The sequence below is a fragment of the Antechinus flavipes genome, chromosome X (assembly GCF_016432865.1).
Source record: "Antechinus flavipes isolate AdamAnt ecotype Samford, QLD, Australia chromosome X, AdamAnt_v2, whole genome shotgun sequence".
Taxonomy (NCBI): domain Eukaryota; kingdom Metazoa; phylum Chordata; class Mammalia; order Dasyuromorphia; family Dasyuridae; genus Antechinus; species Antechinus flavipes.
This window is the reverse complement of record NC_067404.1, coordinates 82,739,518-82,761,815: the sequence shown is the minus strand read 5'-3', so window position 1 is coordinate 82,761,815 and position 22,298 is coordinate 82,739,518. Positions and strand designations below refer to the sequence as shown.

Genomic DNA, 22,298 nt, shown 5'->3' with positions numbered 1-22,298 from the left:
GGGCCGTATTTTCTCCTTGAAGCATGGGAACTCCAGAGAAACCACGATGGAGAGAGGACCAAATGTTCCTGTAAGGGCTCGGGTGGCGAGAGCAGCTGGGACTGGGCTTTGGACCCAGTGCCGGAAGGGCCTCATCCTGCAGCCTTTGCAGTTCACTGAGCTCCTTCTGGGCTTGGGGCTTGCTTCCAGAGCTGTCTCTGCTCTCCAGCTACAGGGAAATGGCTTGTAGGCTGGAGGAGAGAATAGCAGTGATAGATGGTCAAGGGTTCCAAAGTGCTCCGTGTAGCATCTTGTCAGTTAATCCCTGTGACCCCCTTGAAGATCAACGCTAAAATTTTGATCCCAGTTTTATGGATCAAATTGAAACCAGTGAGGTGACATACCTGTGGCCACAGGGTGAATGGGGGAGTCTCCCAGCTATAGATTCAGCACTCTGGCCGACGCCACTGGGAAGTGGGCACAGGAGAAGGGATGGGCAGCAAGGCTCCTTGACGATCTGAGAGTTGGGCTCACCCACTGCCAGGTTCGGGCTGTGTGAAGTGGGGGTGGCTGCTAGGATCTGGCAAAATGAGCTGAGGCCTCGTAAGCTCTCCAAGATGGAGGGTAGATTCAGTTGGTGTATGACTGGTACTGCTTCTTGTCCCAATTTGGCTCACTTAGGAGCTGCGTCTATCAAGGCTCTTCCAAAGTTGCCCGGTTGCCCCTTCTCCATGCTGCCACTCCAGTGTCATGAAAAAGGGAAGGGCATAGCTCAGGGGCGCTCCGAAGTACAGTAGAGAGGGCTGTGATGGTCTCTTCTCTTCCCCACTCGCTTTGGGTCTGGATTCGTTCCAGGATGGCCATATTGAGAGATCAACTCAAACCAGCAGCTTTACATGGATAAGATGGAGTGGCCTGAGCAACAACAGTCCCTTCAAAAAGGGGTCTGAGTGAACGAGGGGCTCTCGGGCAGGGCTGTGCTGTGGTCACCTAATGGGGCTGGGGAATGTTGGGTTACATTCAGCTTCTTTCTAATGGAAGGTTTTGGCAGCATATCCTTCGGGGCCCCCTTCCTGGCCCTGAAAACTACTGCCTTCAAATTCTGGGCTCTTAAAGCTCCCACAGGCACCTTCCCCACCTGCCTCACCACAGCTGCAGGCGGACCCACCACCCAATTTCCCAGCTGAATTCCCTGGGCAGGGCAGGGTGGCCCAATGGAAAGACTTAGATCCGGCCCGCGAGCGGGAATGTCTCCCCGGTCCCTGCTGCTGGCGTCATTAGGCACCGGCTTCCTGTTTTCATTTCTGTGCATAGGGTGGGGGTGGGGGAGAAGAGCCTGCGAGCAGGCTGGGATTGGATGGGTGTGCAGGATATGGTTCAGTTCTTTTCAGAAGAGTCTGCCTTTAGCTAGCTGGCCATTTGGTCGTAGAGAAAAAGAAATCCCAGTTTGGAGAGGGGCTTAAGGTTCCCTGCAGGCGCCCGACACAGAATTGCTGAGGGGAACGGCTCCCCGGAAGTTTGCCCACTGCCCCCAGCCAGCAGCAGAGCAGATTCGGGCCGACTCCCCTGCCTAGCAAGAAGGAGGGGCTGGGGGGGGTAGGGTGGGGGTTGGTCTTGCGTTTTAGTTACAGTGGCCCTTGGACAAGTGAGCAGGCAGCCCCTGCCCCAGTCTCCCCAAGTCCCTCCGACCAAACCCCGGAGGGCCGGGTTTCTGGACTTCCCAATACTGGGAAGTATTGGCGGCGTAAGTGCCGGCAAGTGGCCGCAAGAAGCCTGTGGAGCTGCTTGAGAACAGGCGGCCCCGAGTGGGGGGCGCTCCCTGGCCCCCGAGAGCGGCTCATTTTGGGGGGCGGCCGCAGGCTTGGGATGCTGGGCTTCAATCCTTTCGGAAGATGTTTGCAGTCTGGGCGTGATTTCTTGGGCCACATCTCTTGGATCGGGCTCCCTCCCTCGGCCGATACAAGCCGGCCAGACCTCCCCGGGCGATCCTTTGAGGGAAGGAGTTGGCCGACTGCATCGCACGAAATGGAAAGTTGTGCAAATTGAAAACAGCCCCTTGGCAAGGGCCAAGATCGGGCCGGGAGGCCTAGCCCGGCAGCCCGCCTTGGGAAAGGCTCCGAGGACTGGGGGCAGCCCGCAAGGAGCAGAGAAAGTGAAAGGTTTCAGGCCGGGAAAGCTTTGGGGGTGGAGGGCGCGGGTGGGGGCCGCCCCTTTCCCAACCCCGCCCGCCACGGCGTGGAATCTTCCAGCTTGTTAGCGAGTTGCCGGCGCCCAGATACCTCCAGCCGCAGGCCCGAAAGGAGCCCCTTGCCCGCGCTCGGGTGGCCCTGCACCTTGGGGCCGTGATCAGCCAGTGCGAGGTCATTCGGAGGGGAAGGTGGCACCGAGTCCCAAGGAGACGGGAGCGGGCAACGAGCGGGCACTGCCGCCTCGACTACTCTTCCCCTAGAGGCCGAGGCAGCTAAGTGCCCCGGACGCCTGGTTTCCCTGGAAAGAGCAGGTCCCGAGAGCTGGAGCCCCTAATGCGGGCCTGCGGGAGGGGGGGGACTCCGAAAAGGGTCAGGCTCCAGGCCTGCTAGTCAGATTCGCAAAGTACACTTTCGAGCCCCGGGGCCCAGCGGGGGTGGGGCCAGCCTGGGAGGGGCGGGGTGTGCCCCCCCCTCCCCGCGAGCTTTCCCAGGAGGTCACGGGGCCGCGACTACGGGGAGGAGCCTCTGGGAGTTCCCGGATGTGCAGCTGGGGCGGCGGGCTGGCCGAGCCTGGGAAGTGGCCGCGAGGATTCAGGCGGCGGCGGCCGGCGGGCCAGGGGCCACGGGCCACGGGCCACGGTGAGAGGCCGCGGGAGAGGCCGACCCGCCGATTGAGGCGGCCTGGGGAGCGGGGGGTAGGATGAGACGTGCAGCCCCGCACGTGGGGCACCAGCCTGGACGGCGCTGGAGGGTGGGACGCGACGGGCCGGGCCATGCGGGGGCTCCCCTGGGGTGCCACCGGCGGCCCCGGGCGAAACCCCGGCTGGGAGCCGCCCGCCGCGCCCGCGGGATGCCGAGGCCGATGCCCGGATCCCGACATTTGTTTTTCCGGGGGAGGGGCACAGTAACGGTGATTGCCCGCGGCCGGGGCGGGTCGAGGCTGGGGGGAGGGGCGGGGCTGGGCGGAGCCGCTGGCTCAGCTTTATGAAAATGGTGGCTTCAGAACCCTCGCGACCTGATCTTTGGCCTTGGGAAAGAGAGAGCGCGCGCTTGTGCCGTCCTAGCCGATGTGGGCCTCAGGGGGCCAAGGTTTTGCGAGGGGTGCCCGGAAGGAAGAAGGGACTGGGGCTGCGAAGAGTCGGAGGCCAGTCCGGAATGGGGGGGAGGTCTCCCAATAACATCCCAGGAAAGTTTTGGGGAGGAGGACGCAAAAAGTGAAAGCGCATGCCCTTCCCCCATTCTTCTGCGTGGGAGATAGGGTGAGGAGGGACTCTGGAAACCCTCGTGGGACTGTGCCAGGCGAGGGGGAGGGGGGGCGGCGGTGACCGAAATGGCGGCCCCGAGGTGGAGAAAAGCGCGGAAGGGAAAGGGTGTGAAAAGAGCTCGAGCCCGTCTGCTTGCAGGATTTTTAATGCCAAGCCAGGGAGCTTGTTTCTTATTTTAGAGGCCAGAGGGAGGCCCCGAGGCTTCTTGAGAGGGCCAGTGATAGGCTCCAAGCTGCGTCTAAGCTAGATGGCTTTGGCAGCTGAGGGGCAGGCAGGAGGCAGTTCTGGCCTATTGCATTAATCCCTGGTGAGGGACTTTGGGAAAGTGGATAGAATGGGACAGATGTTCTGGAGGTCAAAACAACCAGACTTGGCTGATACCTTTACACCCTGTGTTGGATGGATCCAAAGCAACAGCTGGCAGACAGAACAGGCTAAACAAATGGAGAAATGACCCCGGCTAAGACTGGACTTTTCCCGTTGGTCCTAGTGCTTTGCTGAAGTTCTGTTTGAGACTCAAAGCCTCGTGGATTCTATATCCACTACACCTCTTATCCCCTTTCGGGTGCTCACACCTCCCTAGCTCAGGCCCTCATCAGTGACCTTTCTCATGAATGATATGGCAGGAACCTCCCAGATTCTTTGCTCCCAATCTCTTCCCACCTCAACCCAGCTTTCACTTAGCTGCCAAATGAGTTTCTCAAGTAGAGGTTTGAACCTGTCACTCCCCTGCTCAAGAAGTTTCAGGGGCTCGTCGGCTTGGCATTTAAAACCTTTACCACTTGGTTCAAGTTGACCTTGCTGACCTTGTTTGGGGCTCTCTCCATCATGATACTGCATTTCAGCCACATGGGCCTAACTCCATATTATTTGAATTTGGCATGAGCTCTCCCTCAGCCATACATTTGCATGGGTCCTGGAGGCCTTCTTACTGAATCAATGGTGGTGGTGGTGGGGTCTCCCTTGAGAATTCAAGAGCTGCCTCCTTCGCACAGCATTTCTCCCCTTGGGTGTGCTTTGCCTCAAGGGATCTCTTCTCATCCATCTGCCCAGTAGGGTTGTGAATTCTCCCAAGGGACTGAGCTCCTTATCTGCTGTGACCATTCCTTTTTTTTTTTTTGGGTCCGTTCTGCTCCAGTCTTTAGAATACTTCCTAGGTGTTGTATAAACATTGGCTACTCTGAATGGACTTAGTTGGGTGGCTCGGGTAACTTGGTATTTATTGCCGGAGGAGTTCATCCCACAGAATCAGATTCAGGCTATTGATTCAGAGCTTGTCACGGGCCAGGTCCTTTACTAAGCACTGGAGATAGTAAATTAAGGCTCTGCCCTCAAATCATCTCAGTCTACTGGGAAGAGGCTTGAAGCTACTCAGCTTTAACTCCACAAATCAGCTGCAGGCTGGATACATGGGAGGCCTTGCCATGAAGGGAGAACAGGAAAGGCTTCTTGCACAACGTAAGCTTGGAGCTGACACTTGAAACTAGCCAGGGAAGCCTGAAGGCTTCCTGTGGGCTGAGGAGGGAGAACTTGAGGGACAGCCGAAGAAATTGCTCAAAGTCAGGAGGTGGAGTATCTTGTTCACGGAACTGCCAGGAAGCCAGTGTCCCTAAATCCAAGATTGTGTGTTGGTTTGAGTAGGGAGTAGGGCTGGAAAGGTCGGGGGGGGAGGGGCAAGGTAGGTTGTAAAGGGCTTTCCGTGTTAAGCTGAGGGTTTTGTATTTGATCCTGGAGACTGTAGGGATCCATTGGAGTTTATTGCGGAGAGAGTAGGAGTGGGTGACTTGATCTAGCCTGTAGTGGTTGAATGGAAGATGGATTGGAGAGGGGAGAGGGAGATTTTGCATTAGTGTAGAACCAGACCTGCCCCAGTGGGGTGGCAGTGGGCCAGGAGAGATTGGGACCATATATGAGAGATGTTATGTAGGTAAAAGTAATGGGACTTGATGACAGATTTGGGAGTATGGGGGGAGGAAGAGCGAGGGATCCACAGTGCTTTTGAGATCTGGAGCCCAGAGAACCGAGAGAATAGAGGTACCATAGACAGGAAGAGGAGGGGAGGGCTCTATGGGGATGAGTTAAGTGCTGCACATTCAGTTTGATAGTGGCCCTTGGGCACTTGGACATTTGATATGGGTGGAGGCTGGATTAATCATCAGCATAGAGTTGATAATTAAATCTATGGGAATCTGGTAAGCTCACCTAGCAAAAGAAAGGGAGAAAAGGGCCCATCAGTCTCAACTGGTACAACCTGTCTGGATCTAGCCAAAGAAAAGTGAGAAGGGGCAGTCCTCCGGAGAGAGCTACTATCCTTCAAACCCCAGAAGAAGGTGAGCAGCAATGTCCATGGCTGCAGTTGGGTCAAGAAGGATGAGAAGAGGTTGGTCTGGTCAGCCATTGAGACAGAGCTCATGGGTGATTTTGGAGAGAGTCGTTTGAATGGAATGATCTGGGCCAGACGCCAGCCTGGAGAATGTTGGAAAGGAAAGGAGGACGTTGATTGGAGACTGCCTTTCCAGGCAGCTGTGGAAGCTTCTCCAGAATCCTTCCTTGCCCATGGACATCTCTCCTTTCTGACTCTGGCCAGAGTTCCCCTTTTAAAAGCAATTAAGACAGTTGGGCCTAAAATGGGAGGCTCGGAGAGATCCCTTCTAATAACTTGAATAACTTGAATCAGGATAATACATTTATGGGCAGGATGATCCAGAGAAGCCTTGGATAAGCAGCTGGAGTAGGAATTTTCCCTTTAAAGTTGGCAGAGTTCTATTGAGGGATGTCTTGGGAAGATAACATCGCTTCAGCTGTTGCTTTAAGGTGGCTTTTGTGACAAAGGCCAATCATACACTCACATTTCACTTTGGCCACTCGTGGGACATTAGGGCTTCTCTGGGCTGCCTCACTTTCCTCTGCTGTAAAATGAGGGGGTGGATTAGTTGACCTCTGAGGTCTCTTCCAGTTTTAAGTCTATGACTCTTGCGATCTTAGGAGTTCAAGTGAGTGAATGAAGGAATCCTCAGTGTGAGAGTGGTGGGTGTGGGGGTCCTTGCTGAAGCAGAGGCAGCTGCCCGACTTAATCTCTTCTCTCAGCTTCCTTTTTCCCCATCCCCTTTTGCCGGATCCAAGGACAACAGTTAGTTCCTTTTTTGACCATGGGGCAATATAATGGCCCCTCAAGTCAGCTTGGCTCCTTCCCCTAATGCTTTATGTTAAATGAAAAGTTGGGGTACATCCTTATTCTTCAGTTTCCAGTTAGGCAAATTCTGCATGTTGAGGCCGAGGTTGAGCCCTCTGCTTTAATTTGGGCAAAAATGTTCATGCCTGATAACTGTTTGGACAAAGAGAGAAGCTGAATACACTACGGGCTCTGTTCACAGCCTGACACGGGGAGAGGAGGGTGGGGAGGGAGCTGCCCTCAGCCCTTGGGGAGGGAGGTACCAATGGGGGGGGCCTCTGGCTGACACTTGGGTCTGCCTTGATTTCTCTCTTTGCCCCAGCTGGGGCCTACTTTGTTTTTAGCCTTTGCCCTGTTACCCCTGGGTTGGCCTGCCTCCACTCCTTGAGGTGCCCCCCACACACTTCTTTTCCCTAGAGGAGCTTGGCTGGTGTTCATCTCTCCTGGTTGGCTCTTCCAGTACCTGGATTCCAGGCTGCCTTATACCATCTCAAAGGACATGGCAGCATGGCAGAGCTCCCCTCCTTTCCCCTCGCTCCTTCCCCTCCCCCCCCCAAACTTTTCTTCACCTGAGGACCTTTGCTTCGGGCAGTTCCTTTGATTCCAAGGACATGTCTCCATTTAGGAAAGTGGTGGCAGGGCTAGTTTTCTGTGGCGCCCCCTCCCACCCCCCCATACACACCTAGGATGGGAGCAGAAGCTTCCCATTAAACCTCCTGAAAAGCATTTTGAGAACATGTTTATAAAATAGAGAAATATTTTCATAGAAATGCCTGTTGCGCATGTAAACTGTAGTCCTGGGTCTCTGGAATAAGGTGCCTCCTGCCGTGCCGGCGCTGCCATATTGCTGAAGGGTTTGCAAAGCATTTTATGAATGTGATCTCATTTGATCCCTGGGAAGCAGGTGCTTTTATGACCTCCATGTTGCAGATATAAGTGGCTTGCCCTGGGTCACCCAGCTGGGAAGTATCTGAGGCTGAATTTGAACTCGGGGCTTCTTGACAAGAGGTGGTGCCCCCTCACTGACCTAAGTACTGTTCCTCTTAGGGTTACCTTGCCCGTGAACCCCTACGCTGTTGCACTTCAGTAGTGGTGAGCCAAGGTGGCCGTCATAGGGAGAGCATTTGGGGATGGAACTTCTAAGGGCTGCTGTGGAAAGCTCTCCTTGAGAAGTACAGTTGCTAGATTTTGCACCTGGGTTATCTTCTTGGACAAAGAGGCTTCCCTTTGCAGAGTGGGAGCAGAATCCCGAGGCTCCGAATACAGTGACCGACCATCTGGAAGAGGACAGGAAGAGCGCAAAGACTGAACGACCTCAGAGAGGAGGTAGAGGCATTCTCCACATGGGCACCGCTGGCAGGCCAGGACCAAAGGCCTCTCAGCACCCTCTGCACCTGGCCACTTCACCCCTTGCCCTTACTTTTGGCGCAGTCGGGGCCTCCTTCCCCTGGACCTCATTGTCTGGCTCAGAGGTCCCCAGTCCGGCCCCTTCCTGGCCTCACACTTGGAGAAAGGGGGAGGCGGGAGCCAAGCGGGGATTATGACCACTTCAGAATGCTTTCCACACTTGAGAAATTACCGTTCTCTCTCAAAACACGAGCCTCTTTTTAGTGCATTCATCTGGTTTACCGACCCCAGTATTCTGCTGTCCATTCAGACTCATAGTAGACCTACCTGGGTTTTTCCCCATAAACCCCCGAGGGGAAACAAATGGGAATTTCCTTTATGACTTTAGTTTGACTTTCTCCCATCAGTTGCATCTGAAAGGGGCAGAGGGAGGTCCCCTTCTGGCTTTGGGGAGTAAATGGGATCTCTACCAGCTTTGTCATTTCAATAAGGTTTAATAGACCTGACTTTTTCAAGGCTGCTATGTGATCTGCCCCCTAAGGTGAAGTAGACTGCTAAAAAATAGACATGTCAGCCCACTCCACTGCCTGCTTTCCTGTGTCAGGAGCCCTTGACTTCCTGATCATCCTCGAGGCCCAGCTCCTCTCATTTTACAGATGAGGAAACCAAGGTCCAGGATCCGGAATGCTCATTAGCCATCGGCTCTCCCCCAGAGTTTCCTCTTGGGCCTTCTCCTCTTGACTGGAGATCTCATTCACACCCACGGTTTGGCCAGTCATCTCTGTGAAGAGGAGAACTTGCCGGTGTCTGTATCCAGCTCTTCTCCCGGACTCTCTGGAACTCCAGCCTGCATGCCAAATCGGGCATTTCCATGCACAGCCCGGCACCCCCCGAACAATTCTTTCCCCCTTCACTAAACTCTTGGGTAGCACCTCTCTCCTTGATCTCCGAGACATCCTCACCTTGCCTCGCTTTGGTCTCTAACTCTCCAGTCAGCCTCGATCAGCCTGGTCACTGCTGATTTCTCCCTGTTTCAGGTCCACTCCCATCCGGCGGTCTGAAGCGCTCCTGCCAAGCTTAGTGGAAGAGAGACCTGTCGCCATCTTTTGCCAGTCTGCCCTACCCCCGGCTGCCCCAGGTCTGGCCACACCCTTCCCCTGCTCATTGTCCCAGGGGACTTAACTTAGTCCTTTGAGGCTTCTCCCAAAGGCCTCAGGCCGTGCTGCTTCTCAATCAGCTTTGTGTTTACTGTTCTCTAGGTGGTGGGTTTCCCTGGAGGATCAAGCTGCTTGAGCTCGGCTCTGTTTTGGGACCAGGCTTTGAACACCGAGTAGGTGCTTACTAAATGTCTGTTGGGCCTTGATCTGGGCCCGCTAGCCTAGAAATGTGAGGAAAGCTCATAGATCTTAAGGTGTGGGTAACATGTGCAGGCACCTAAACAGGAGAGCCAGAGATCTTGCTTCTTCCCATGAATCAGCTTTCTCGGGAATGGAGGCTTAGCCTGTGGCATGCTGGCTCTACTGCACTGTACTGGCGATTTTCTGGGGAGGGGAGAAGGGAGAAGAAACAGCCGGTCTGTTCAATAGCTCGTCTAAACATCCCATAGTAGTTGGCCTGGAGGTGGGGGTGGGGGTGGGAAGAGGGACTTCTGGGACCCCCCCCACATTTCTATGTGAGGGCTTTGTCATTTGTCAGGGATGCAAGTTCCTTTTGCTGAGTTTGTAGCAAAGATTGGGAGTGAGTGTTCTTTCCTTCCATTTCATCCCGAGGAAGGCAAAGACTAAGATTTAGAGCTGAGGGAATCCTCGGAGGTTTTTTTGCTAAAGGGGGGAGCTGAGGCCCAGGGATCCAAAATGACCTTAGTCACACAGTGGCAGTCGCTATTCAGTGCTCATTCTGTTATTCCATAGAGCTTTGCTCTGTGCCTTACTCCAGTGGAACAGGGAGTCTCGGTCTCCTCCCATTTCCATGATTGAGTATGTTACAGGGCTTTTTTTTTTTTTTTTTGCTGAGGCAGTTGGGGTTAAGTGACTTGCCCCCAGGGTCACACAGCTAGGAAGTATTAAATGTCTAAGACCAGATTTGAACTCAGGTCCTCCTGACTTCAGGGCTGGTGCTCTATCTACTGCACCAACTAGCTGCCCCCTTAGAGGGCTCCTTAAATTTTTCTACTCAAGACCCCTTTTCGCCCAAGACACTTGGATGTGACTTGGGTATGTTAGGTATAAAAAATAAGTCAAAATAAAAGATTTACTGATAGCATATCATCATTTCATGAGCAGCCAGTACGCCACAGGCTAATTTCATAACCTCCAGTTATAAGAGTCCACATGAGGAGTTTAAGAAGCTGGGTGTTAAGAGAAGCCCTGGTCCCTGAGGTGACCGGGCCTCAGCTGACCCTTCTTGCCTTTCTCTCATGCACAGGACCGTGGAGGGAGGAGGAAGGATGCAGACGATCAAGTGTGTGGTGGTTGGGGATGGGGCTGTGGGCAAGACGTGCCTTCTTATTAGCTACACGACCAACGCCTTTCCCGAGGAGTACATCCCCACCGTCTTCGACAATTACAGTGCCCAGATGTCCGTGGACGGCCGGACGGTCAGCCTGAACCTGTGGGACACGGCTGGCCAAGAGGAGTACGACCGGCTCCGGACCCTGTCCTACCCTCAGACCAATGTCTTTGTCATCTGCTTCTCCATCGGCAGCCCTTCCTCCTATGCCAATGTGCGGCACAAGTGGCATCCGGAGGTCTCCCATCATTGCCCCAACGTGCCTATCCTGCTCGTGGGCACCAAAAAGGACCTGCGAAATGACCTCGCCACCTTGAAGAGACTGAAAGAGCAGAGCCTGTCGCCCACTACTCCTCAGCAAGGGACCTCCCTGGCCAAGCAGGTGGGCGCTGTTAAGTATCTCGAGTGCTCGGCCCTGATGCAGGATGGAGTCGGTGAGGTGTTCGCGGAGGCTGTGAGAGCTGTGCTATACCCGGTCACCAAGAAGAACACAAAGAAATGCATCCTCTTGTAGCTCCAGCAACAGCACCTGGGCACCAGTGGCCAGCCGGCGCCTGGGCCTCCTCTGCCAGGAACCCTTCTGTCGCCCCCCAGTCCTGAGGGTACTTGGGGCTGGGCCTGATGGGGAAGTGGGGAACAGGGCCGGGCGGGACTGCCTGCTCCTTGGTGCTGAGCATTGGGCTTTGTGGGGCAGGTGTGGTTGCATGAAGTTGTTGCCTTAAGTTTTTCTTTTCTTTCTTGGGATGTACCAATTTTGGAAAGTTTGTTTGTTTCTTGTTTGTTTCCCAGATGTTCCTTACGCTTAGCCCGGTCCCTCTCCTGCCTGTGCCCTTCCCACCTCTCTCCCCAAGATGAGGTGTTTACATCGGCAAGGTCTGGGAGAAACGAGGAGCCTCCTAGTGAGGCCAGTGGGGCAGAAGGAGCTCGGGGCCTCTTGGATCGCCTTTGGTTTCCCACCAAGCCTTCCTTGGCCCTGGGCCTCAGGTGACATAGCCCCGAGGAAATGCTTCATAAATGCAAAGATCAATGGAGGCCATGGTGCTTTGGGGGTAGGCTCTGGTGGCAGTGCAGGCCTAGTGGTACCCTCCATTTCATTGCTCTTTTCTACCCAGAAAGGGAAACCACATGACACAGGACAGACTTTAGCATCCTTCTTACCACTAACATTAAGGAGATTCTTTGTCTCTTCTGGGCTGAACTCGGAGACTCCTTGATTGGGACAGTTTTCTTATCTCTATGCCTGCCCTGTGAGGCTTGGCAGCTGCTTCCTCCTTAGGGCTTTTTAGGAGCTCGAGGCTGGGCTTGTGTCCGTCCGTCCCCTGTTTTCCCCCCTTCCCCCCGCCCCATCCCTCCCCGATCGAGGGACCTCCCCCGTTTGATTGGCCAAAACAATTCAGCTATTCCTCCATTCTCTCCATCTGAGTTTATGGGATTTTGTGATTCCTCAGACCTAGAAGGAAAAAGAAAACCCCTCTACTCTTGATTGGGAGGGACAGCCAGATGGAGCACTGACTTCCCCACATACCCTACTTTTAAAAATTATACTGAGGCTGTTGGGAATCTGGGAAATGGAATTAAATGGATCTCTCGTGTCTCCTTTCCTCTTCCTTTAGTGAATAAGATGTGCCTTTTGTGATCTCAACATTCCCAGTCCTAGATGGTGGATTTTGGCCTGGGTATACTTAGAGGGAGCCTTCTAGAGGACTAGGAACCCTAGGTAGAAGCAAATATTAGGGCTTGGTGTAGGGAATCTGCACCATCCTTTCCTCTTCACCCTAAACTAATTTCTCTCCTCTTTATCATGTGTCATAAGCTCAGGAGATGAAATTCATCAGGCTTCCTAGACGCTTTATCCCCAGCTGCAGACGAGTGCTTACTGGTGCTTCCATATAGCTCGGCACCAGTGGACTGAACCCAGGAAAGAAAGGCCCAGAAAATATCCTGCTGTCCGTGTATCAGCTTCTAACTGCCGTTTTCATGCCATGTCTATTTTCCCATGTGTCAACCACTGTGGTAGTATCCCAAGGGGTTGGGGCAAGGCTGCCTCTCTCAGTAGAGGTAGGATCTTAACTAACATACATTAGCACTTTGGGGGAAAAAAAGGCCCTGCTTTAATGAGGGGAGTGTGTGGTCCTCAAGAGCCAGCCACTTCAGGGCCTGTGATACCAGTTGTTCGGATGTTTGCCCACCATCAGCCAGATGAGATCTCAGAGGTGCATTATGGCTATCCCGATGGCTCAAGCTCGTGGTCCTCTTTGAGGGCTTTGTCACGGTCTCCAAATTGCCCAATCGTTAGCAAATTCATCAAATTGAAAAATGGGCAATTCAATTTTATTTGCAGTTCCAAATTCTCTTCCTTCCCCGGCTCCCCCCCTCTCCCCCCCCCCCTCGCCTTCCCTCCCCCCCAGCAACCCCACTCGCCCATTAAGAAGGCAAGGAAAATAGAACCCATTACAAACATGTCTAGTCATACAAAATATCTTTCCACTGTAGCCAGGCTCTCCTCCCATGCCTCCCCCCTCCAAAAAAAAAAAAAAAAGCTAAGAAAAGAGAAGAAAATATACCTCAATCTACTCCTGAGTCTACCCTCTCTCTGTCAGGAGGTGGATGGCAAGTTTCATTATGAGTGCCAAGAATTGTTGTGGTGCCAAGCATTCCTGCCTTTCACAGTTGATTTTCTTTACAACATTGTGACTACTTTATAGACTGTACTGGGTCGGCCCACTTTTCTCTGAGTGAGTTCATGCAAGTTTTCCCAGGTTTTTCTCCCAACAGAGGGACATCCTCAGACTGAGGAATTTGTTTTCTTCCAGGGAAATACTTTGTCCCAATATGAAGATATCTGGCTTGAGAGGTTACTTGCTGAATGCTCTTTTGCTAGTGAGGTCAAAGGATTGGTCCTGACTTATTTGGTAGGGCCAGTTTGGGCTGGGGGTGGGATATTTGATAGGAACAGAGTACTGAGACAACTGCAACTCTCTTGAGTGGATTTTAATCCTCTGGTGCCTTCCTTCCTGTCCTCACACTCTTTCAATTTGGGTATTGTTTGGGCAAACTTTGGTTTCCCCTGAAAATGAATTTAGCCCATCTCTGGCAGAGCAGGGAATCACCTCTGCCCATGGCTGATGGGATGTGGTACTGTAACATACACTGGTAACTTGATCTGTATACTTAAATGGATTTTGTATGAAAACTAATATGCTAGAGTCACTTGTAAATTATTCATAATTAAATGGTGGTAAAGCTTTGCTGATTTTCCTCAGGCCTCTGCATTGTTATTGTCTCAACCTTAAGGATTCCCCTTGCAAAGATTTCTTCCTACTTCCTACCTGGGTAGGAGTTTCCTTTTTCTCCATTTTATACATGTAGCTATTTAAAAATATCAAATTTCCCCTAAGGTTTTGGTACCTTATCGTCATCATTCTCTGGAATGAAATTATGGATTATTTCGGTGATTTGTTGTTCCACCCAATCAATCTTTAAAATTAGAATTTAGAATCTTTAGAATTTCCACTTGGCTTTTAGTCTCTTTTTCCCCTGGCCCTTTATTGAATGTCATTTTCATTGCATTGTGGTCAGAAATGGAAGCGTTTACTATTTCTGCTGCTCCCCAAGTCCCCAATTTGTGAATACCCTACAAGTATATTCGACAAGTTGCACATTCCCCCCATAGCCCTCATTTTTCCAGCCCTTCCCTTTTGCACAGCAACCCAGTGGATTTCATCCATCCATCCATGTGTCCTTCCTTTTTCCTTAAGGAAACACCTACTTTTGTTCTTGCTCATCGATGACATCAGTCAGTTTCAACTTTGGCAACCTTAGTCACATATATAGCGAGTCCCCTTTACCCTCCAATCTTTCTCCCACTCCCAGGTACCACTACACAGAACGAAAAAGTGGTTGCTTTATAAGCTAACTCGGGCGGAGAACCCACATCCAAATCGACCCCATTTATTTCCTTTGACTCCCTTCGATGCATCCGTGTCAGGAAACCGCGGTTCATCCGCCCCCTTCCGTGTCAAGAAGGACGCGCTCAGGGTTCTCAATTACTGATGTTGACGTAGGCTAGACAAAGCAACGGTTAAGGTGGGCTCGGAAGCCCCTCCCTGCTATTGTGCGGTTAAGCCGCAAGCCCAGCGCTTCTCCTCCCACCCCCCTAATTCCGTGGCTGTGCTGTCTGCCTGCCTGCCTGCCAGCTCAGGCTACTTAGGGGAGGCAGGCTGCCAGGGTTAGCCAGGGGCACTGGGAGGTGAAGAGGGTGCTTGCTACCGGCTGCCCCGTGGTTCTCGATACAAATGTAGCCATTCCTATCAGACTAAGGGGAAGGACTCTTGGCCTGAGCACGGGCAGGCTGAGGGCGAGGGCGAGGGCGAGGGCGAGGGCGGCTGCGGCGGCCGCTGCGGCTGCGGCAGCCGCCTCGAAAACTGAGCCAGCTGGCTGCCTCCGCCCCTGCCTCAGTTTCCTAGCCACCCTCCACCCCCTCCTCCTCCGGGCAACGACGAGGCTGGAGGCCCGCCGCCTCCGCCAGCCTTTATTCCTCGGCTTACGCTGACAACCACGGGACGCCCCCCAGAAACTAGTGGAACTGCAGGGGTCAGGGAACGCCGCGGCCACCGAGCCAGCGAGCCGAGACCACGTGACGGCACACCCTACACGTGACCCGGAGACGCCCTTCCCCCCTTTCTCCCTCCCATTGGAGGTCTCTAGAGCGGCTGCGCGAAGCGCGGCTGGGCGGGGCCAAATTGGCAGGGTGGGGCGGGGCGGGGCGGGGCGAAACTCCGGGCGCGTCAAATCAGTTGGCGCCGAGAGGGCCCGTGGAGCGGAGGCTAGAATCGCGCGGCGGGCCGCCTGAAGGCTCGCTCCGCCCTCCGCGGCCTACCTGGGGCCTTTCCGGTGTGCCCCTCGACCCTCCCGAACTTCCGGAGGGAGGGGCCGCCGGGAGACCGGCGCGCGCCTTGTCTCTGTGTCTCTGGCGCGTGTGGTAACCGGCTGCTTCCCGGCCTGAGAGGAGGCATCATGTCGGACTCGGACAGCGACGAGGACTCAGCCGGCGGCAGCAGCGGCGGCGGCGGCGGGAACTGTGGTGGCGGCGGCGGCAGCAGCAGCTCTAGCGGCGGCGGGAATGGGGGCGCCAGCGGCGACGGCGGGAATGGGGACGCCGGCGGCGGCGGGCCCTTTTCCTTAGCCGGCTTTCTCTTTGGCAACATCAATGAAGCTGGGCAGCTGGAAGGGGACAGCATACTGGATAAGGTGAGCACGCGGGCCGGCAGCTCTGCCCCTCCACCTGCCGAGCCCCGAGTCCCTACCCCCGCGCCCCGCCCCCGCGCCCTCCCGGCCCCCCACCGCCGGGTCCCTCTCCCCATCTCTGGCCCTCGCTTTTCTCGGCTGTCAAAGGGAGGATTGGGACTGGGCTGGGTGAACGAGCAATTGAGCCTCCTCTTAGCCTCCCATTTGGAATCCGAAGGAGCGTTTGGATCGGGACCTCCCCCCTCTGCCCCAGACAAAACGGCTCTCGAATGTTCCCGGGAGAGTTCTGTCCGTTTTCTGAAGCTTTCGAGGAAGGAACCCTTTATAGACAACTCCCCTCCCCCACAAGTGTTCGCTTCTGGAACAGGGTTCTCACCTGCCTTTTCTCACACCCAAGTGAAATCATCTCCCTCAAATGAAACGTTTTCCTCAACCTTCTGTTATCATGGAACGTCACTTCTTAGCATTGCCTCCTCCTCGATTTATAAACTGCCGCGCCATTCCATTGGCCGCCTTCTAAACAAAATCATTCCTATTTCTCGAATGGTGTCTTCTTTTCCTTTACTTACTTTGGTCCTCACTCCGTTTTGAATTCTTCCCAGTTTTTTCCCCTGATTAGAGAGTGGTGACCAGAAATGGTCACAGCATCTTTAAGGAGGGCCTGCCTAAGGTAGAATAGGATCCAAAGATGATTTCCCAGCCCCCATAGAAGTCCATTCCTTTAGCGGGTCCAAAGTATCTTGTTGATTTAAGGATATGTTTTGGACTGGAGTAGGAAGGGCAGCTGAAAATGTAGGAGAGTGGTATCTTAATTAGGGGTCCTCAACTCTGCCTGGTCTCATTTTTTCAGGAGTCTAAGAAGCATTTGGCAGGTCTTGGGGCTTTGGGTCTTGGCAGTTTGATCACTGAAATCACTGCAAGTGAAGAGGAAGTATCTGGAACTGATGGTGTCTTTGTGGATGAAGAAGGTGAAATTGAGCTCTTGGGCATTTGGGATTAATGTGGTGGTAGGAATGATGGGGGAATCAGGGCTGCTTCTTCCCGTGATCTCTTTTTTTTCCTCCTCTAGGTTGGGTTAAGAGTACTGAAGATGCCGTAGACTATTCTGACATCACTGAGGTGGCAGAAGATGAAAGCCGAAGATATCATCAAGCCATGAGCAGCTTGCAGCCATCCTGTCCTACAGGTGATTCATGGGAAGCTGTCAGCACTCTTGGTGGTCAATCATTGCCCCAGCTTTTGGGCCCAGTTACTGCCGTGGCCCTTGGGCCCTGGCCCGCAGGTGTGCCTGTCTACCTTCCTCAGCTTAGCAAGCAGTTTCCAGCCAGCCTGATGGTCACTATGGCACCAGATGGGAAGTATTTAATTCTTCATTTTGTTAAATTGTGGATACACTGTTGCTGTTTGATAACTGCCCAGCAAAGATGGGCAGTAATCTCTTGTACCTTATCAGCAGACTCTTGAGCACCCAGAGAGGCCAAATGAAATACTGTTTGTTAAGTACTTGGCCCATAGTGGGTGCTCAAGAAAAGTCTTTTGACTGCCTTCGAAGGTTGAAAACGTAGGGCAAGAATAATTCCCCGTTGAAGATGATGAGGGAATTGAAAAGGGATTTAAAAAAAGAGCTTGATGAAGTGTCAGTGACAGTATGTGATAGAAAGAGGGAGAGGAGGTTATAAGCATATCTTTAAGTTTAGTTGTTGGGGCATCTCAGTAGAGGGGGCAAGGTAGATCATAGGAGTCAGATAATCGCAAAGAATCGGGTAGGGCTGGCAAGACGGCTTTGGAAATTAACAGCATGCTGGTACAGGTAGAAGGGAGTGACCGGGGAGAGAGAAGAGCAGTGGGGTTAGCGTTATACTTTGAGGGACAATTGTTATTAAAGAGAGAAAAGGAGAAAAAAGACTAGTAGTTAGCAGAGAGACCCAGGAGAGCATGATGTTGTGGAGATCCAGGTCAGGAGGACTATCAAGGTGTGTCAAGTACATTTCAGAGCTGGAGAAAGATAAGGTCACAGATGTGGGATGGAAAGGGGAGGCTAAGAATTGATTTGGGGGGGGGGGAGGGGAAGGTACACAGTGGGAGAAGGTAAAAATGGTTTGTGTGAGACCAGTACTTCACCAGTAAAGTTACATGCATGTGTTTATAGCGTGCTGTTTGGCGATGTGAACGTTCCATCTCTTCCTCAAAGCCAGGGCTACATCTCTCAATGTTCTGCAGGACTCTACAGGATGCCCCATGGGGATGGGGTGCTCTGAACAACCCCTGGAAAGATATCCTGACTGGGCTCTCTCTTGTTTCTTAGACGATGATGACGATTATGATGCCGATTGTGAAGATATTGATTCCAAGCTGATGCCTCCCCCGCCTCCCCCATCAGGATCCATGAGGAAGGATGATGGCCAGGACCTTGCTGTGTGTGGTAAGTGTCGCCTCAAAGCCATCATTCATCCTTTGGTGTATTGCCCCAGGAATGACCGGTTAGCAAAACTGAACTGCTAGTTAGGAACTACTGCTTGTGTGCACCTTGGTATGTTCCGGAGATCACGGAGTCATTCTTGATTCCCAGGATGACGTTCATATACATCAGATACCATGTTACTGCCCTTTGGGGCTTTATTCACCTAATGCTGGTTCTCATACAAAACGTCCAGAGCTTAACCGCCATGTGGGAGTCTGACTTTCCAAACACTTGGGATATGATTTTGTAGTATACTCAAGTCAATATGACAATACAGATGGCTGTCTGTCTTAAAGAAATAGCTTGCTAGGCCAGGAATCATGGGATGAGGGTTATATAGACTAGCAGGACCCTTGATAGGACAGGCATCATGATGGAGTTCTAGACTTGGGGGTTTGGATCCTTCCCAACTTCTTGGGCTGGGCAGGTTACTTCACCTTGGGGTTTCACTTTATTTCCCCTGCTCCGCTTCTCCCTCCTCTCCCAAATGGGGAGCACCTACCTCTGAGTTGTACTAAATTAGCATAGTAAAGTGCTTTGTCAATCTTTATGAAGACTAGCTATTATTAATTCTAATTACCATCTTGGTCACTAAGTTGTTTTCCCTTCCCTGACTTGGGCAGTTGGGAGAATCCTGACTTCCTTCACTAACAAGTTGCAGTTCACAGTTACTTTCAGCCCTTTGTGTTCCCAGTTTTAGCCATTTCTTCTTGATCCACCCTTGGTAGAAATATCCTGCTATTGGTTTCTCTTTGCTGGCTTTACTTTGTTGGTTAAATGATCCTAAATTCCACTAACCTTTCCCCATAAGCCTGATTTTCAGGGCATTTTCACCGTCATCCTCAACTTGCTGCACATTCTATAGGTAGTGGTGTCCAGAACCAGTTGTAATGTAGCCTGCGAGACCCCCTGTAGAGTCTAACAGATTGACCTTTTCTCCCATTCCAGCCTCTTCCCCAGGCTTCTATGGGGTTACAGAGAGGACTGTTGATATGGCTGAGGTTTTGTCTTCTTGTAGGCTGTAGCCTTAGGGATCCCAGGTACAAGGTCAGTTTAGGGATTTGTCCCAGTGCTGGGGATTCTGTCTGCGAGTGATGCCTCAGCTGAAGTGGGGCTTGGACCTCACCTTGCTTTAAATGACAAGTATGCTTCTTTCTCTTGTTGCAGCAATATCAGAGGATGGAGACGGCATCATTCTGCCTTCTATTATTGCCTCTTCCTCCATGACCTCAGAGAAGATAGACTTCAGCAGTTCTTCTGACTCCGATTCTGATATGGGTCCGCAAGAATCGAGGCAGGCGGAGCTGGAGGGCACGCTCACTCTACCTCTGGCTGGCATCATGCAGCGTGATGCCACAAAAGTATTACCTAGTGTCACGGAGCTTTTTCCCGAGTTTCGACCAGGCAAGGTATGGTGGGTTTTTTATATTTTGGGAGGCCTGTGATATGAAGGTGGAAAGAGAAGGGAAAGGAAGGCAAGCTCAGGCTTAGTTGAGCACATAGGCCATGGAAAAGAAGATCATGTATTTGCCTCCCAAGGAATGAATGGAAACCAATGAAAAATCCCCTCCCAAAGCATTTCTTTGCCTACCTCTTTGTAGATCATGAAGCTTAAGTGTTGGAGAATTTAAAAAAAAACAAAACTATGATACGTTATCAGGAGTGTCATGATATGTAATGTGACCTAACTTATAATTGCTCCAGTTTGGATGGTGCTTTAATTGTTCCTTGCTCTGAAGTGGGAAGGAGCATAACTGGTTAACCCTGGTGAATCAATTGGAGCTAGGAAGTGTCAGAGCCAACACTCGCACTCACTCAGGCCTCCTGATCACAAATCCAGGACTCATTCTGCTCCCCTCCACTGTTGTTCTTTCATGTGCTCTGGAAGGGCTACAAAGATAGATAGGTAGAGTCCCCAAGTTTGCATAGTACATGCATTAGAGAGGGGATAGATCAGTGCTGGACGTGGGGAGGGTGGGGGGTGCAAAGGGAAGGGTCATTACTGATCCAGGAGAAACAAGGAAGGCTTCATGAAAGTAGCATTTGAGTTGGATGAGGGGGACTAAAATAAGCCAGCTGTTGTAAATGCAACCTTTGGAACCGAGGCCCTATACTGTTGGGTGGCTCAGTGTGTGGCGAACCTTGGTCTGGTGCAGAGCTCTGTGCATGACGTTGGATCAAGAATGGCAATAATCTAAGAGTTTTTGTATCTTGGGCTACATGTGGTCTGTGTTCTGTGGGAATTGAGGGGGAGTGTTTCTGGAATAGCAGGGCTCTCTTTGAATTCCTTCCTGGGTGGTTGAACCTGGATAGGCTGATGGGAGAAATGACTTTAAGCACTACTTATTGTGAAAAGCAGTGATAGCAGTGGGTGGTGTGATTGTTTGGCCTTCCATTTGTAGGTAGACCAGACTAGCAGTTAGTAACCCAGACTTCTTCCCCTGTGGCTTTGTAAAACCTTGGTACTATCTTGTACCCAACAAACTTCTGTTTCGGTCTCGGACTTTGAGACTCTGCTGCTGGGGCAGCTGGCCTGTGCGGCGGGTAGCACAGCGGCCCTGGAATCAGGCAGCAACCTTCCTTCTATTCTAGGTGTTGCGCTTCCTTCGTCTCTTTGGCCCAGGGAAGAACGTTCCATCTGTTTGGCGGAGTGCTCGCAGGAAAAGGAAGAGAAAATATCGAGAAGTAACCCCCGATGATCAGCTTCAAGACAGCGAGTGCTCAGGGGACTCCGAGATGGAGAGGAAATCATCGCTGTGGTCCTATGAATTTGCTCCCCCTCCCCCTCCAGAGCAGTGTCTTTCAGACGATGAGGTAGGCACAGTAGAGGCCAGTCATCCCAGTGGGCTAAGGTTCCTGACAGTTGTCAGTGGAGAATCCTGGTTTGGTGTTACAGACTTCTCCAGCTGATGATATGAGAAATATGATAGAGGGAGGGCAAATCTTGACTCAAGGTCTGATGAGTCTTGAAGAGTAGGTAAGATGCTCTTGGTAACATCATTCCATGGCTTCTTCCATCCTTACCCTCAGGCAAGGATATCTTTTGCTCAAACTCTCCTTGGGATTCTTGAAAGTCATTTCATTATGACTATTGCCTCAGCAGCAACAGGAAGTCTGGGGTTCTTTGTCTTAATCCATAAAAGACATCGCCCGTATAGAACTTGGTGCTTTGAAGCTCAACAAAAGATGGGCCTCTGTCTCTTTCCCTGTTCTACTGTAGATCACGATGATGGCTCCTGTGGAGTCTAAGTTTTCTCAGTCAGCTGGAGACATAGACAAAGTTACAGATACCAAGCCAAAGGTAGCGGAGTGGCGCTATGGCCCTGCCCGCTTGTGGTATGACATGTTGGGTGTCCCTGAAGATGGCAGCGGGTTTGACTATGGCTTCAAACTCAAAACTGCCGAAGAGCAGCCGTCTCCAGAGCCAAAGATGGCGGAGAAGGTGAGGTTCTTTGAAGTGGGGGGGGACAAAGGGACAGGCTTGAAAACGTGGCTCACATTGGGCCTTCTTTGGCCACTTACCTAGTCAGCGGTAGGTAATAGGAATTCATCTAGTGGTTGAGTTAGTCTCTCTCGGGCCATTGACCGGGAATCCGTGGCCAAGGAGAGACGAGTGCTTTGTTTGACTTGCTGTTGGGAGGAGACCGGGGAAAGAGAAGTTTCACTCTTCTTCTGCTCACTTCTGTTTTCCTTTTCAACCAGCTTTAGAAATTGAGTGTCCTTAACTCGTGGGTATCTTGTGAGCATGCTCTCTCACAACATGGATCCTGAAGGCAGGGTGGTTACTTTGCCCACACCTTTGGTCTCAGGTCCCAGCGTCATGATGTCTTCTCTACTAATGCAGGATTCGGGCACTTTGGAGGAAGGAGGGGATCTTCTGGCTGACGAGAACTTTTTGATGGTTACCCAACTCCATTGGGAAGATGACATCATCTGGGATGGGGAAGACATCAAGCACAAGGGGACAAAGCCTCAGCGGGCCAGCCTTGCCGGCTGGCTGCCCTCTAGCATGACCAGGAATGCCATGGCATACAATGCTCAGCAAGGTGGGAGGGGGACAGACTCTGTGAGATTGGGGGGAGCAAAGGCAGGGGAGTGAGAGGTGGGATTGGACACCCAGGGATGTTTCT

The 22,298-nt window shown here is 52.3% G+C and overlaps 2 protein-coding genes across 8 annotated transcripts in view; both read left to right on the top strand.

The window, feature by feature from the left end:
• Positions 1-1,290: 1,290 nt before the first annotated feature.
• Positions 1,291-13,722, top strand: LOC127542826 (rho-related GTP-binding protein RhoG-like). 5 transcript variants are annotated; one of them, XM_051968663.1, is made up of 5 exons: positions 1,291-2,807; positions 7,839-7,931; positions 8,990-9,090; positions 9,212-9,282; positions 10,377-13,722. In XM_051968663.1, exon 5 carries the CDS (start codon positions 10,399-10,401, stop codon positions 10,972-10,974), a length of 576 nt encoding a protein of 191 aa, XP_051824623.1. In that variant the 5' UTR covers positions 1,291-2,807; positions 7,839-7,931; positions 8,990-9,090; positions 9,212-9,282; positions 10,377-10,398; the 3' UTR covers positions 10,975-13,722. The 5 variants fall into 5 exon arrangements, with proteins under 5 accessions (XP_051824623.1, XP_051824621.1, XP_051824624.1 ...); XM_051968661.1 differs by having other exon boundaries at positions 7,653-7,931; XM_051968664.1 differs by lacking the exon at positions 7,839-7,931.
• Positions 13,723-15,269: 1,547 nt separating this feature from the next.
• The window catches only part of TAF1 (TATA-box binding protein associated factor 1), a 41,094-nt gene continuing 34,065 nt past the window's right edge, over positions 15,270-22,298 (top strand). For all 3 annotated transcript variants that reach the window (XM_051968655.1, XM_051968654.1, XM_051968653.1), the window contains exons 1-8: positions 15,270-15,710; positions 16,558-16,675; positions 16,777-16,893; positions 18,013-18,129; positions 19,336-19,577; positions 20,761-20,982; positions 21,389-21,610; positions 22,013-22,214. In XM_051968655.1, coding sequence (XP_051824615.1) covers positions 15,477-15,710; positions 16,558-16,675; positions 16,777-16,893; positions 18,013-18,129; positions 19,336-19,577; positions 20,761-20,982; positions 21,389-21,610; positions 22,013-22,214 — 1,474 coding nt within the window. In that variant the 5' untranslated portion in view covers positions 15,270-15,476. The remainder of the gene's footprint in view (positions 15,711-16,557; positions 16,676-16,776; positions 16,894-18,012; positions 18,130-19,335; positions 19,578-20,760; positions 20,983-21,388; positions 21,611-22,012; positions 22,215-22,298) is intronic.